Genomic DNA, 16,046 nt, shown 5'->3' with positions numbered 1-16,046 from the left:
ATACAAATAGCATGTTGAAACCTGCACGATGTAGAATAAGTTCAACAACGATAGACGTCTTAACTTTCCTCGATTTGCTCTCGATAAATTCATTCGTGTTTGCAGCGGCGGAAACTTTTGTAGCGCAAGCATTCTTGTGAAGCAATGGAAGCACGTGTAAATTACACCTTGCCGCTTTATAATTCAAACGACGGCGAAAACATGGCCGTGAGCGGATTCACGTCCACAGCACAAGGAAAAACTGATTCGACTGCTGACTCGGCTTGTTTGAGCTCGCGGCCCCTTATTTGTTGTGGATCCATACCAGAAAATTTTATAACGGTAGCGAACTTGACTCTTCGTTATCAATTTTTGGGTAACGTTTGTGCAACACAAATATGCGAGGGTTGGAGTGCGCAGAAACGTATTTCGTTTAACGACTGCACCGCTGTTCGTGCTGGACGTGAAAGGCAATTTACAACTTTGGAGCAATCCCAAAAAACTGTCAGCAGTGTGCCGGGGTATGATTGAGCTACAGCTATACACGACGCGTGCGCGTTTGTTATAGAAGAAACGCGGCAAGTGCGAAGTACTTGCAGTTTTTATTGCTAGAGGTTGGCGAAGACAGCACTGCAATTTGTGGGTAACAGAACAAAGCGAGCGCCACTCGTCAGGAAAGAACTACCTGCTTCATTTCAACTGCGCCAGAGATTGCCACAGCAGTGAGCAGAAATGCAGCATCGGGGAGTCATACGCTAGTTCAAGATAACTTAACTTGTATACCTCCTACACTTCCGCGAATGCTTACACGAGCAACAATATCTTACCAGCATGGTGTCCCCTTCACATTGAGAGGACCACGAAGATAAGTTACATGAACATCCGATAAATGTACATTTTTCGTTTTTGTTGTTGTAAGTGAGGGTGAGTTTGGGTAGATCATGCGGCGGAGAGATAGCAAAGTTAACCGAGGCACCTCTGCTAGCGTTCGAAAATTTGCACAGTTGTGCCAAGCTAGTGGCGCACCCAAATGTCTCGTTTTTTTTTTTTTTTTTTTTAGCCGAGCGGTATCATTTCAATCGAAATGCCGAAGTGATAAAACTTTGATTAGTTTCCGTTCTTTCTTGGCATTGAGTGCGCATGTGTGGTGATTCAACATTGCGCATTCGTGAATACACGCCAGTTACACGGCATCGAATCATCAAGCATGGCTGATGAAAGAAGCTACGAATACAGGCCTCCTGAGTTTGGTATGACGGACGAGGCAACAGCAAGCACAAGCTATGGCGGTACCATGGGCGCTTCATCTACCTTGGGCGCCTACACAACGTGAGTTTTACAGCTTAGTAATCCTATTTTCAATACTGTTACCTTTAGACACGCCCCATATAATAGGCATGTATATGTGTACATTTGTCCCCACTTAAAATTCGTCCTTCAACCACCGTGGTTGCTCAGTGGCTATGGTGTTGGGCTGTTGAGCACGAGGTCGCGGGATCAAATCCCGGCCACGGCGGCCGCATTTCAATGGAGGCAAAATGCGAAAACACCAGTGTACTTAGATTTAGGTGCACGTTAAAGAACCCCAGGTGGTGAAAATTTCCGGAGTCCTCCACTACGGCGTGCCTCATAATCAGAAAGTGGTTTTGGCACGTAAAACCCCATAATTTAATTTTTATAAATGCCTACTTTTGACAGGAAGCGTGAGCATTTAGATAGGAGGTTTTCTTAGATCTAGACGCGTCGATGCACTGTCGGAGCCAAAATATTGCCATGTTCAGCGTAAAGTCAGCTGTTTAGCGCTCATGATCACATTTTTCAGAATATGAAGTGAACGTACTAAAATAAGAAACTATTTTTTGTTTATGTGTGATTATTGCACTGCACACCCGCTAAGGGATGCTATAGCTCGAAGTCCCGTTTTCAATCCCGGGAGTGACCGTCGAATTCCGATGAAAGCACACTGCAAAAAGGTCGGTGTTTGCATTTATGTGATTGTTACAGAAACAACGGTAGTGAAAATGTATGTTCAGTCTACTACTGTGGCATGCGTTTTATCAATTCGTGGCTCTTGCACGAGAAACCCCGAAATTAGTTTGAACTGCAGTGAACACTTGCTGTGCCACCACGTACGTGTTTCTAGACAATACTAGGTACAGGACTAGTTACACCACAATACTGTGATTTGTCAATTAAGAAGAAACTGTGACCAAGAAGGTACTGCCCGCTTTAAACCTTTAATTTTTGGAACCATAAACCCTGTGAATGAAATGCCACAGGTTGGTTTAAAACTATTGCGCTTCCATTTCCATGTGTTGCTTAACGGCAACGAATGCGCATTCAGTAGAAAACACACTTTTCCGCTTGGAGTTGTTTGGGCGATGCAGGTATTGCTTTCTATTTTTAATGTTGTTACAAGTGAAGTTTAGATTACTGGGCTTTACATCGTTTACTTTTTAAATAACTATATAAGTTGGGCTAGCTAGTGCCACATGGATAAAGAAGTTGAATGTCATGATATTCTACGGTACCCTTTACCATTTGTGAACAAATGCAGTAGCACGTCGCATTGCAGCTGTTTTCTTGTTAAACATTGTATGTTTAGCAGTATATTTTTAATGCTGTTCTCACAATAAACTTTATCTTTCAAAGAATTGTGAGATAGGTTCGGGCGAGTGACACAGAAGTAAGCTTATCATCGCTTGAAAACAAATATTTTTGAACATCATTCAAGTTCGTGATTATTTCATTCGATCTCGTCATTTTGTTCGTTAGTATTCAAATTATTACTTGGCTAAGAGACAGAAATCTTTTTGTATTCTCCCGCGCAAGTCATTTGACGCCATAATTTCATTTAATACCTAAACTATGACATATCAGTCATAGCTGCCGGATGTTTGAGTGATGATTGTTATAGCCGTGAAAATGCCAAACTCAACACAGCGATGCCGAATCACATCAGGAAGGTGCAAATACTAATTTTTCAAATACCAGCGCAGGTTTTCATCATAATTGTAGAAACCATCTGCACATTGTCATTCTTATACTTGAACGTGAATTATCGATGCAAGAAATGTTCCATGCGTCAAAGTTTTATTCTGAAATTATTGTTAGGATTCTCTCCCTGTGGCAGGTGAAGCAATCATTATATACAACAAACTACGTAGGACCCATTGTAAGTACTTTAATAGTTAAACTGATAGTTTTCGTGCAAGTGAAGGTGCCGTTTTGACTATAGTGGATGAGTGCTCTGCTCCGTGCAATCCCCCGGGTGTTCCGTTCGTCCTATGCCAGACATCATAGTCAGTCTTTGATGAGAACGAACCATTGCAAGTAGCGCGCTTAAGAAACAAGACTTTACTTCTTCAGAACTTTGTTTTAATAAAACATAAATGGAAACATTCTTGTCACAGCTTGTGATTGACTGACCAACAATTTATTAAACGCAGTATTCCTGATGACGCGTGGAAGTACCAGTGGAACACACAGCCCACGCCGATAACCGACGGGACTTACGTCGAAGGTACGTAGGCGATGGTCATTTGGCACAGGTTGAACTTGCGAAGATAGTTCACAACAAAGGTAGGAGGTATCCCCTGCGGTTACCGCGGCAGCGGTACATTTCTTGCGTACAAGGATGCATTTTACTAGGGCAGTCAAGACGCTTTCCGCATGAACTAGCTTACAACAGTCCTTACTGATAAATTTGTGCTTATCTGAACATATGCAAATTCATGCATAGCAATACGCAGTAAAAGCTACTGAGTGAACATGTTCACGTATAAGTGAGCTGGTAAAGGACACTACTAAATAATAGCAGAAGCCGAGACTGTTCATTCCATGCAGTGACTAATTCCATCGTAAATGGAGTCATAACTTGACCATTGGTGAAGTTTATTTGCCAAGCGGAATCTCAGTGAATTTGTCCTGCTTATATCGTGATAATGTTTCCCTTAAATTGATCAAGCTGCATGGCACAGCAAGTGCTTTCATGCGAATGCAGAGTAAGATGTGCAATTGTGCAATTACGGCGGTGTTTCAGGCGTGTTCACTGGAGGGTCGTTGCGGTACTGTCACGTTTTCAGCACAGTGTAATGATTGCTCACCCATAGCATGTTACGAGCGGCGGACGTATCCCATTGCGGCCGAATGCTGAAGTTACAGCATTCAATTTGGGGCAGCCCGAAGTAGTTTATATTTAAGCTCTTGGTTCTTTCATACCAGCAAGCCAAGTCGCAGCCGCAGCATAAAAACCTTCGCAACTTCTTGAATATGTAACGCCAGGAGACAAAATTGCTAGGCAGTTCGCGCTCTTATACCGTAAATTGTTACCAAATAACTCAACTATAGGCCGTCTGCAACATTATTTGTGTTCACCGAGTACGAATCATAGTACCCAGCAATTTCCAACGCGTGGGTTACTACCTCGAAATTGTAATGATTTCTTAACAAGAAAATCAACACCATGCCGAAATACCGGCATTCTAAGATCAATGTTCTTTTATGTAAGGCGATTACCATTCCTTGAATACATCAGGCATCATTCGTTCTTCCAGCATCTTTGCAACCTATTTCGCAGGCCTCACGAACGTTGGGACTTCACCGGAGCCGCTAATCAAATTGAGAATGCCTGACTATAAAAATGAGTTCCTTAAATTACGTCTATACAATAACACTGTACCGCCTCCGAAGTCAAGGATGATGAAACTCATATTTTTAGTTCCGGTGGTTGGAAATGCGCGTTTAATCTTTTCTTGGACGTACAAAGGCGCAGACTCAGGCATGTCGGTGTAACAATGCCATGAACATTCTTAGCCTTCATATTGTAAACAAAACTGCGTTCAAAATGTGGCGTGTACCTGCAGTTTTAATGCTAAATGCAGTAGCGTCGACAGTCATCTTGAGGAAGGCTCGGCATTAATTTCACCTTTTAGGTCTCTCGCGTTTTATTCTCAATTTCACGCAATTTCTGCGCAGGTATAGGGAAGATGTGCACCTAGGTAAAATCCTAGCAGCTCTATACATACAGTCCACACATTTAATTCTCTTTGATGCTTTCCGTTGCATAGTTCAGTGGCATTGCCCCGTGAATTAACACTTGCGCATTTCTTTCCAAGCTGACCTGGTGTCTGCAATAGGACTCTTACATATGCGCATTGAGCAATCTTTTGGATAGTTGTCCTATAGTCTGTTGATGACCTACACAGGAAGATTGGCGAGGACAGCCGCTTTAGCGTTCTTAATGAGCTGCAAAACAAGCACTGCTTACAGCTGGTGCTTAGAAACTTCAGCTACCGGAGTCACCAAATGGGTTTCGGATAACCAGTTTCCGAAAGGTTTGTAGGTTGTTGGATGTCGCACCTATCTGTCATAGAAGGTCAATAAATTAGCGGCTGATGTCAAACAAAAATTGAAAATCCCTCGGTAGAAATGCGACCTCTCAAGTTCTCTTTGTCGTCTAAGGCTGCTGCTCGTAATAGATGAACAACAAGCAAGAACTTCCTGAGACATCTATTGTGTTTATTACTGGATAACACAGAAACTATATTGGGTCAAGGTTTCCACGCACAACAAACCGACATGTCGTGTTTCACTTCGACCACTGTCGTGTTATGCTCACGGTTTGAGATAAAACGTGATAATCTTCAGGAGAAACCATTACTGAGCAATCTTCATCGTACTTGGCTTCTTCATCGCCATGAAATTCTTGCATGCATTCAAGAAAGTTGCAGAAAGAAAAAAAGCACTGTGTACGGAAGCACAACAGTAAAGTTTCCCCACCAGTAAAAGCTTGTTGCCTGGCGCAATGAGCATGAAATATTGATTTCCCACGAATTGTCTTTGCAATACGGCGAATGAACGCTCTACTTTTATGCCATACAGCCGTCCCTGACAATGGCATCACAAGTTACCAGCATCTGGGGGGCGTCAGCAGCATCGACCACGCAAGGCCCAGCACAAGCCGCGCTGGCATGAAGGAAGCATTAGCCAATTTCGAAGGCGGCCTCACGTAAGTTCACATTTTGAAAAGTTCCACTGCAAAGCAACTCGGAGAGGACTCAGATGGCTACCAGTGTAACAATCATGCCTCTACTCCGTAATTTTTTTCTTGAGGTCTAGCTCTGATGGCTTAAACAGTACTGCATTGGCAGTTTTGGGCGTTCGGCCAGAGCAGGCTATTTGACGTACTTCATAGTTGCAACAGCGCGACGGGACAAGCACAGAGTAAGAGGGAGGGAACACCACACGACACTATGCGCACCCCATGCGGCAACCAAGAAACTACACATGCTCCCCGCATTTGCCATCCTGTTACCACGCTGCAATGTGCGGCACACTTGCAGGTTTCTAACCTGCTTACTCACTCCCCGCTATGGAATATATAAAGATTGTGAAGGAAAGATGCTGATCTAAGGTCCATAAAATAAAACAGGGTTATGTCTAAGTTTAACGAGAAAATTGAGCATGGGTACGCCGCCAGTAAGCCGAGTGCTCGAAGATAATCTAAAGTCGACCAATATGGCGTGCCTTAAAATCAGGCCATGGTTTGGGTACGTAACAACGGATAGTATAGGTTTTATATTGTCACGTGTTTTCATAGAGGACTGGCGACGCTTGATGAAGGCCCCTGGTCCCTGAAAAACAGCGGCGGTGGGATTAGGCTATAGAGCTGGCGGTGTTCGCACACGGACGTGTTCCTTCATGTCCTTCCTGTCTCTTTTTTGGTACGGTCCTCACTACAGCAGGTGGGAATATCAAATATTTTTACCTCCCTGAAAATGTTCCAAAGACCACGAGAAGAAAACTATTAGGTCATCATCATCAGCCTGGTTACGCCCACTGCAGGGCAAAGGCCTCTCCCATACTTCTCCAACTACGCAGGTCATGTAATAATTGTGGCCATGTTGTCCCTGCAAACTTCTTTATCTCCTCCGCCCACCTAACTTTTTCCCGCCCCCTGCTACACTTCCCTTCCCTTGGAATCCAGTCCGTGTCCCTTAATGACCATCGGTTATATTCCCTCCTCATTACATGCCCGGTCCATGCCCATTTCTTCTTCTTGATTTCAACTAAGATCTCATTAAATCGTGTTTGTTCTCTCACCCAATCTACTCTTTTCTGATCCCGTAACGCTACACCCATGATTTTTCTTTTCATAGCTTGTTGCGTCGTCCTCAATTTAAGTAGAAACCTTTTCGTAAGCCTCCAGGTTTCTGCCCCATACGTGAGTACTGATAAGACACAGCTGTTATACGTTCTTCTCTTGAGGGATAATGGCAACCTGGTGTTTATGATCTGAGAATGCCTGCCAAACGCATCCCAGCCCATTCTTATTCTTCGTATTATTTCAGTCTCATGATCCGGGTCCTGATCCAGCTATTAGGTAGCACTTTGTTAGTCAGCTGGCGAGCCCCAGGTATATAGCCGGCCGTACTTGTCGTTGAGAGGCTGTTTTCACTTCGCTCGATACGTAACTTTGACCCGTGATACGCATGGGGTAGTGCGCATGCGCGTCTTAAACCGATAAGACGGCAAGTTGAAGTGCTTGTGTTACCAAGTGGCAGCATCCTGACCGACCCAGACGCCCCACTCTGGTCTCAATCAGCGCTTCCATCCTTTGTGTCCGGTGAGAGAGCAAGAAATAAATGGTAAAAGTCACGTCAATGTGCTTGGCTTGATTTCGCAAGGGCACGAGCAAGTTAAACCTCTCAGTTTAAGTCAGGACCCACTGCCCTCACTCTCAAAAATAGTCTGCTTTTAATACCGTCTTCTTCCCTAGGCTAGTCGACTTGGGAATCTGAAGACTGTCCAGTAGCAAATAACCATCGTCGACTCCGTGGCGATACCACGCCCATGCTCACCATAACCCGCAGTAACTGCGCCACCGAAGAAACTGGCGTGCGATCTGTGGAAAGAAATCAATTACTCGCTCGTAGTTCACTCGTCCTTGGCCCCCCCCCCCCCCCCCCCCCGCCACTTTCTTCTCTATGGCTACTAGGTGAAGGGCGGGCTGAAGGCTTTTCGTGGAACTCGACAAAAGCTGGTTTACACTCTGTCTTGACGGCTGGATAAGTGCCGAGGGAAGCGGGGTGATTTGACTCGTCTAAGTAACTGCGCCTATCAATTCTTCGTTGTGGCTCCCACCCTGTCAGCCTTTTCTCCGGTTTCTATGTAGTGGTGGGGTGAGCGCATTTAGTCGTTGGCCACGCCGCGTTGACGTCTGGATAGGAGGTGCACTGGTTTGACACGTGGAAAACGTTCAATTAATACGATTGGTGGTGTTGAGACCTAACATTATTCATATTTTTCCGGGGAGTGCATTGTCTCGCTAACCGCTCAGTGTTGTCGTTTAGCTCAAGAAGGTCCGGCCTTATTCGGAACTTATTTAAATGTTATCTTTATTGCATCTGTTTAGTTTCGCCGCAGCCTGTCTGTGTAATCGGATTGCATGCGTGAGGTGAATTGCGTAGTAATTTCTGGAAGAATAGCGGGCACCAGCGATTACGCTGGAACCTTCGACAAGTCATACAACAGTGTCCCAGCTAGTTTTACCCCCGAGTTTAAAAACGTGCCGATGAACTCTAAAGACGACGCGACCATATGCAGCGCTGACTCTTCTAAGGAGTAAGTCGCAATATTTTTGGTATTCTGCTTACTTGCATAATTAGTCCCAATTAATTACCCACTTTCGAAGCAATTAAGACAGGCAAAAAAATTCCTATAAGAAAGTTGTAGAGCATTTTGCAATACGTCTGATTAGGCAGTTTCCAACTACCTATCTATAAGGCACTAGTGTCTTTCTGCTTACTACAGATGCCCGCGAAATAATATATATATATATATATATATATATATATATACCACGCGACATGTATGCTTGCGCGACGTGATTACAGCGCTCCCAGACACTCCGCGTACAAAGGAACATAGCATATAGCCGGATGTGCTGCCGCTGCGCCTGCTTTTCGCTATCATCAACCGCCGTGAGGGAAGCACATCGGTGACGTCATTCCCGCAGCCGGTGCCTGCGCCACGGCCCTGTCGCCATTTGAGTGTCAGCATGCCCAGCAAGATGTTATGTTCGTTGGTACCCGGAGATTTTGGGTGCGCTGCAATCGCCATGGCATGCGGGCATGTCCCGTGGTATTTATTTTTGTATTTCGTTGTCATATGCAGTAAGCGGAAGAACACTAATGCCTAATAGAAAGTTAGAGACTGTTTAACTGGGCATTTTGCAGAGTGTTCTCCAAGTTCCTAATTGAAATTTGAGCCTAACTTCCTTGGCTGAGAATTTTGTCAAATGATCGAGAAATATGCAATTCATCTCCCTCACTTCATGCGTAGGCAAGGTGATGGAACAGGCCTTCTTAGAACGCATCAACACTCACCTCGAAGACAACTCAATCTATTCGCACACCATCATTAGATTCGCCCTCACCTCTCTACTCAACACGCTATGTAGCAGCTCAAACATGAAGTACTAAACTACCGTTCCCTTAACACTTACTCAATACTCTGACAGCATTTCCCATGCAGCTATCCTTGACCAGATGTCCTACCTTCCCCTGGGAGAGCGGGCCTACAATTACATTCGTGACGTCCTCTGCCATCGCACGGCCACCCTCTCGGCCGCGCATTTAGGATTAGACCATTTTCACCTTGGCAGCAAAGGCACCCCAGTTGCACCACGGTTGTTATCTATCCCATGCTCTTTAATTTTCCTTTAACATGATTGGCCTGGCCAAGCAACTAGGAGTCGACAACATCAACCATACAATCCACGTGGACGGCATCATCATCTGGGCATTTTATAACGAAAATAGAAGCAGTGCAATGCATTCTTTAATCATTACCCCTTACCGCAGCATGTACTCTCATTTGGTGCGGTGGCGGAAGCAATCCTACGTTATCTTAATCACGCGGTGGACTTTTCGTAGCACGTCAAGGCTGGCGTCTGAGGAAAAAAAAATAGGTTCCCATAAAGCGGCAAAACACGCTGTGGCAGCTCCGTCGGGGCGCGTTGACAAATGACGCTACGCTGTTTCCCAGATGGGTGTGCATGTCTCCGCCATGATCAAACTCTAAATGACCAGCGTCGCTGTTTTTTCCACGAGTTTGAGATGATAGGCGGAACACGTTACGAAGGGTCTCGACATTTTCTGGCGAGATATCAACGACCTTCGTTACATTCTCTACAGCTTGCTGCATGCCAAGATGCCACAAGTTGAATCTGCGGCCACAGTAAATAATAGTGCACAACTTTCCGCACGCGTCCACGGAATATGTTTATCATTTAAAGCGCCTGAATAGGCAAGTCGTTCCGAAATCGCAACTTCTGTAAATCCTTTTTTACCTCGAACAAAAATCGCATTTGGTACTTAATAAAGAGCGTTCTCTTGGTTGCGTGTAAACACAGGACCTATAGAGGTTCTGAATCTATAAGAAGAAAATTGGCACTGCGCCGTTTCGTTGAATGCATGGGAATGCGGGATGTGCTGACTATAGATGAGCATCGTTCTCGCAGAGCTAGGAGACTTCGAATTAGGGCCAGGCAAGCACCATTTCGTCTTTAGTGAGGGTTCATTTGTTTATAAAATTTGTAACTAAAGAGCAGTACAGTACGTATAGAGCAGTACCTTCTTAATTACAAATATAAAATGTTATTGAAAAAGGGTGACTTGTGCCGGGATCTACAATTATGTGAAATGCATCGAGTGCAAGCGGGCTGGTGAAGTTGGAGAACAGACAAGATTTTCGTTAGCATTGGAACGTTTTGTCAGCGCACATTTAAGTACTGTAGGTGGGTAAAGTTTATTGAAAGACCAAATTGTGGTTAATGAAAATATTTTACAAATACTTGATTTGAAGAAATCTTTATCTATGAAGCGATCACCACGTTTCAGGCAATGCCACGTTCGAGACGACGCCTCGCACACCCCTATTCCGGCATTTGAAAGGCGTCATAACGCCCGCTAGCGATCTGGCATAGTCGGTGGCGCCAGATTTCCCTCTAGGCGCTATTGTCACAATCTTCACCACACCAACTCTTGAGGCCTGCTCGCATCGTCGCCAACACCGTTCTGTCCCAAGTCGGACGACACATGTGAGGCTGAGGCAGACTCTTGGAAGTCGCGTGAATTGCAGAGGGGGGGGGGGAGGGGTGACGAAGAGACGGCAAGCATAGAACTCCTCGGAACGCACTGGCGTCCCGATGACAAAGTATTGTACGTGGCCTGATCTGTGCTTCGGAAATAAAGTGTAAAGGGGGGCGGCATCAGAGAACCTTCGGTTTTGGAGAAGCACCTGTAGTTTACTCATTTTCCTCGCAAAGCCATTGTTGTGACTACAAGTATTCGTAGTGGCTAGGCTATTAGGCGCATCTTGGCGCACATGCCACAAGAAGTGTTTGGTTAATAGGCGAGTTATTATTGGACATTACACCGTCTATAATTCCACAAGCTCTACTTTGTTTAATGATCTAATACCTTGGTATACCTGTAGTACCTTCGCCATTCATCTTGGCAAAATAGTTTTTGGTTTAGATCTCGTACCTTGCGGTATATTGCCTCAGATCAATATATCTGAGTACCAGATGTCTGCATGATTACATTGGCGTGTCTACATATATCTGTGTACCTCATGAGTTGCGTGCCCTTGGCGAAACGTTGGCTTCAGCAGCAATCTTTGTTCGACCCATGTTAACCAAATCAGGCCTACAGTTCATGTGAATATCTGTCTTGTGTTCTAGAATTTCCGAGAGCACCATGGTTCACCAAGGGAACACGCAGTACGAACCGGCTGAAAGCACGTCCACTGTCTTCGGTAAGTCTGAGAAGGTTTTTTGCCTGCTGTTATACGTGTCGCTTTGAAGGTGATTGATTAATGTAACGTCTGCTAGGGCACATGACCCATTCAAACAGCAACACCGCTGGCTTGGAGCTACATGTCTCTGCGTCGGCCAATCTGAGCTGATGATTTTGCATGGTTTCATAGTCACAAAATTCTTCTAATCTTCTAGTCACTAACCTTATATAAATATCTTCTCATCACTAGGAGGGTTCGTAGGCTATCATTCCGCAATTCCTGATGCCATTCCTGATGAAACTTATGAAAGCAATATGTGTATTTGTAAGGTTGACGGTTGCCATGCCAAAAGAAAGCAGGATGCAACGTGCACCACAAGGCACCTCCTGGCCATTTCAGAAGTGTTTGCCTCAACTGCGAAGCAGGTGCTCTTGGTTTACAGTACAAGATATCATGCCCTCATCGTGAAAATAGAAATCAGCGGTAAGGCTCTTAAAACGTTGGATTAGTAGCAATGCTTCTTCTTGAGGCTGTTTACTGAAGTGGGTAACTGCATGATGAATCGAACTGGGCTGCGCGTCTACTTCCTACCATAGACTGCACGAAAATAGGATCCTGCAAAATAATCGTAATCATTGGATGGAACGAAGAGCAGCAGACGTGGACGAAGACGACGTAAGACAGGGCATGTACTAAGAAAGTTAAATTAAACGCGAGCAGCAGAGCGCATAACTGAAACTAAAGTACGTGCTATGCAGTCATCACAATTGACAGGCACGCACATACGGTTTGACCGCACTGAGCGATGATGCTCCCCCTATACTGCGATGTTTTGTTTTCTCTTCCGGTTATCTTTTATTTGAAGGCGAGAAAAGATGACGCAGCGGTAATGATGGCGGCGCAAACTATATAGCACGCGAGCCGCTCTTCGTGTTTCATCTGACGCCGATATTGCGCATTCGGTAGCGCATACAGTATCGTCGCGGTGCGCGCTCATATGCGGTCTATACTTTGGTATTCTAGATCTTGCTTTCTGTCTATTTCATTTTCTGGTATCAGATATGGGAACCAGAACATAAACGACAATATCTCACTAAAAGGGGAGTGTCCTCCCGCACTGCTATCAAACAGTATGTCTGCACCTTTCAATCGTTATTACTGAACTGCCACGCTATGTCCTTACCGCACGCTCCACCGCACGCGTTTCATTTAACGTCGAGAGAATATGTCATTCCAGGCATGTTTTAAAGCGAAAGCTTTACCACGCCAGCCAGCGCGCCATTTCGGCTCGTCGCGCCGTATGCCGTATGCAGGCAGCCCTATGCCGTATGCCATATGCCGTGGCCGACGAACGGCCTTGAGCCTCCGTTGCCTAGCAACGCCGAAGCCGCGCTCCAACAAATGGCGCCGCTCAACGCTGCTGCGATCGCCGCTCGCTCCACCAGATGTGCTCCGCTGGGGTGGAGGGGAGGAGGTTTCGCCTCGCGGGGAGGGGTATATATGTATGCACTTCGCCTCAGTGCATTTAGTCGTTATGGAAAGCGCGAAAGAGACGCAACAACGGCAGAACAAAGTGAGGAAGAGAGAACGCGCTCAAGAGACGCCAGAAGAACGGGCCGCACGCCTCGAGAAGCGTCGTAAAAGATGGGGCTATAAGAAGTCGTGCCACGTCCCGGAGTGACTCTTCAACTGCGGAAGAGACCGCTTTGACTGCTCGAGAGCGTCGGAATGAGACGCTGTGTATACATTACCTAGTCGTCACCTTGCCTAGTCGTTACATGAACAGTGTCTTGTCGTGTCTATAAAATATAGCTATAGCAAACGCTTAACCACAAGCGTAGCCACGCAGCTCTTGCTTTCGCAGTTCAACTAGGGTTAACCTGAGCTAAACCACATGCAACTTTTTTGTGTTAGTCTGTTTGGCGCCGTTGTAATACTGAGTTGCGGATCTCCAACGACACCAAAACTTCTGCATAAGTGCGATATCGCGCGAGGTAAATCAACGAATCATGGTAGGTAGGTACATGTCTGGGGCTTTTTGAATAAAAGGACAATTAGTACGTCACCGCTGACCGTCTCGCACATCTTCCATGGAGCAAAAAGCCCGGTTCACCAATTGTCCACGATGTAAAAGAAATTAGAACGTGATCGTAGGCGTCCTTCTGTCGTTCTAGAGGCACCCAGATCTGTGAAACATAGGGTGTGTGCATTACGTGCAAGTTTGTACGCTTCGTAAAACCTGTGCGACCTTGTAGCGACTTCATGATCGGGCAAGGTCGAACAGATGCGAAAGTTTAATTTTTTTTATACAAGTAGTATCATCGTTTCGACCTTAACGGTGTGATACATACATAAAAGCACTTTATACCGCTGTATAATGTTAATTCCTAACGCAGATTACATCGCAATACCGGTCTCACTCGATGATAACTGTTCAGCACCTCTACTGAACCCAAACTTTGGCAGGCATGAATTCGCGTCAGACGGCTGCGGAAGTCAGGCCGCTGTCGTCATACGATCGTCTTCAATGTGGTAATCGTGCTGCCATCGTCATGCACTCAACTACTCGATTTACTCGAACACGCTGGTCCGTTTCGTAAGGCGTCGCGGAACCCTCACAAATGCACCATAGCCATAAAAAATGCTTGGCATCACGTTTATTCCCATAGTGAGTTGTATTTCCACGATGTTTTTTCGTTTGTACAAAAAAAGCGTTTTTCAAATCTGTACGCGACCGTAGATCAATCCTAGATATAACAATAGGCTTACGAAACTGAGCCAACAGCAGGAATGTACAAAGACAACCTTTTCGGGTTTCTTGGAGTGAGAGCTTTGTAGTAGATGCAACATTCTTTTTCTTTCATCATGCCCGATAAGTACGAACTTTACATGGCCAGGCGGCTGATAATTTTCTCGTTCATAAACGTTTCACCGCCTTTCGGGGTTAAATATTTTGCCTTAAGCTGCATTATGCCCTAGCAGTTTCGAAGGTGAAACTTGCAGTTTACTTCAGCACTAGCTTAGCCAGAGCAAATGATCTTCCGAAAAGCTTTCGCTTTTCGGAAAATTGTGAGAATGAGCAGCTAATAAACACGCCAGGGTAGCATCAAGGCTCTAAGAAAACTTTTCGCCTCCCATTCTTCTTGCTTCTCAATCAGCACCTCTGGTTCCAGGGCATAGAGACAAAACAGAAACCGGAAGCACCGGTCTCACACTTCCAGTCTGCAGCAGCAGCAGCGGTGGCGATTACACAGTGGCCAGTATGAGCCGGACTGGCACTGACGAAGCATCGGGCACTTCTGGAAACGACGCTAGGTGAGCAATTATTTGTAAGAATTCTTTTATTCGTGAATTCCTCCAAGAATTAGGCTTGCACTGACGTACACGTGCAACAGGTGGAAGTTCCGATGACCTAACTGCCAAATATCAGCTGCTGTTCAGAAAATTTAGTGCCGGCAAAAACAAGCAGCTTTAGCTCACGATTTATTGCGTAAGTACACTGAAAGTGAGGAATTATTTGCTTGACAACAGTGTAAGAGTATTGCAGCTTGTGGCATTTAACGAAATGTCATATTATCATAACTCAAGGAATTACATTTTCAAGTTGTCATATACTTAAGAAAACATCGAGTAGTTCAAGAAACAATATTTCATCTTTATACCTCAGCAATGAAACCTATGCAATGATACTATACTGCACCAAACTACATATGTAGAGTCCACAAAATTCATGTATTACACAGCACTCTGAAATTTGCTATTTTTTGAGTAGATCATCGTCAATGCTCGCACACATTGTAGCGATTTCAAGCCAATTGCAAAAGGAAATAAAATTGTCCACTTGAGATTCACCAAGATATGCAGCTAATAGAACTGCGACATTTTTTTTCGGTTAGGTAACATTGTAGATTGTGTGCTTCCACTGTTCTTATATTTAGCGATTTCATAATTTTTGCACTTGCAAACCGAAACTCAAATTATGATGGATACATTTGCCGGAATTTACCTGGTTCAAGCAAACTAAATTCGATTGGTTGATAGCTCTAATTTCTTTAATAAATATTCCTGTCACAATACCGCACAAGCTTTAATGATTAGAAATGACGTACAAGGTAACACCACGACTCGAACCAAACCATAGCATTGCATGAGTCTTCTGAACAACCGCAACAAGACTAACAAGTATACAAGTAAGTAGCGCATTACCGCAATAGTAAGAACTAATTTAATGAGAGCAACAGGCTGGGGAGAAGACATACACT

The 16,046-nt window shown here is 44.9% G+C and overlaps 1 protein-coding gene across 1 annotated transcript; it reads left to right on the top strand.

Annotated features, from left to right (window-relative positions):
* The first annotated feature begins 385 nt into the window (after positions 1–385).
* Positions 386–15,103, top strand: LOC129386609 (uncharacterized). Its single transcript, XM_055074696.2, has 5 exons — positions 386–1,308; positions 3,429–3,502; positions 5,863–5,989; positions 11,729–11,802; positions 14,958–15,103. The coding sequence occupies exons 1-5, from the start codon at positions 1,187–1,189 to the stop codon at positions 15,101–15,103; spliced, it is 543 nt and encodes a 180-aa protein (XP_054930671.2). The 5' UTR covers positions 386–1,186.
* The last annotated feature ends 943 nt before the right edge of the window (positions 15,104–16,046 follow it).

Source organism: Dermacentor andersoni, chromosome 4 (assembly GCF_023375885.2).
Source record: "Dermacentor andersoni chromosome 4, qqDerAnde1_hic_scaffold, whole genome shotgun sequence".
Taxonomy (NCBI): Eukaryota; Metazoa; Arthropoda; class Arachnida; order Ixodida; family Ixodidae; genus Dermacentor; species Dermacentor andersoni.
The sequence above is the reverse complement of the archived record's forward strand: the minus strand, read 5'-3'. Positions and strand labels throughout refer to the sequence as shown.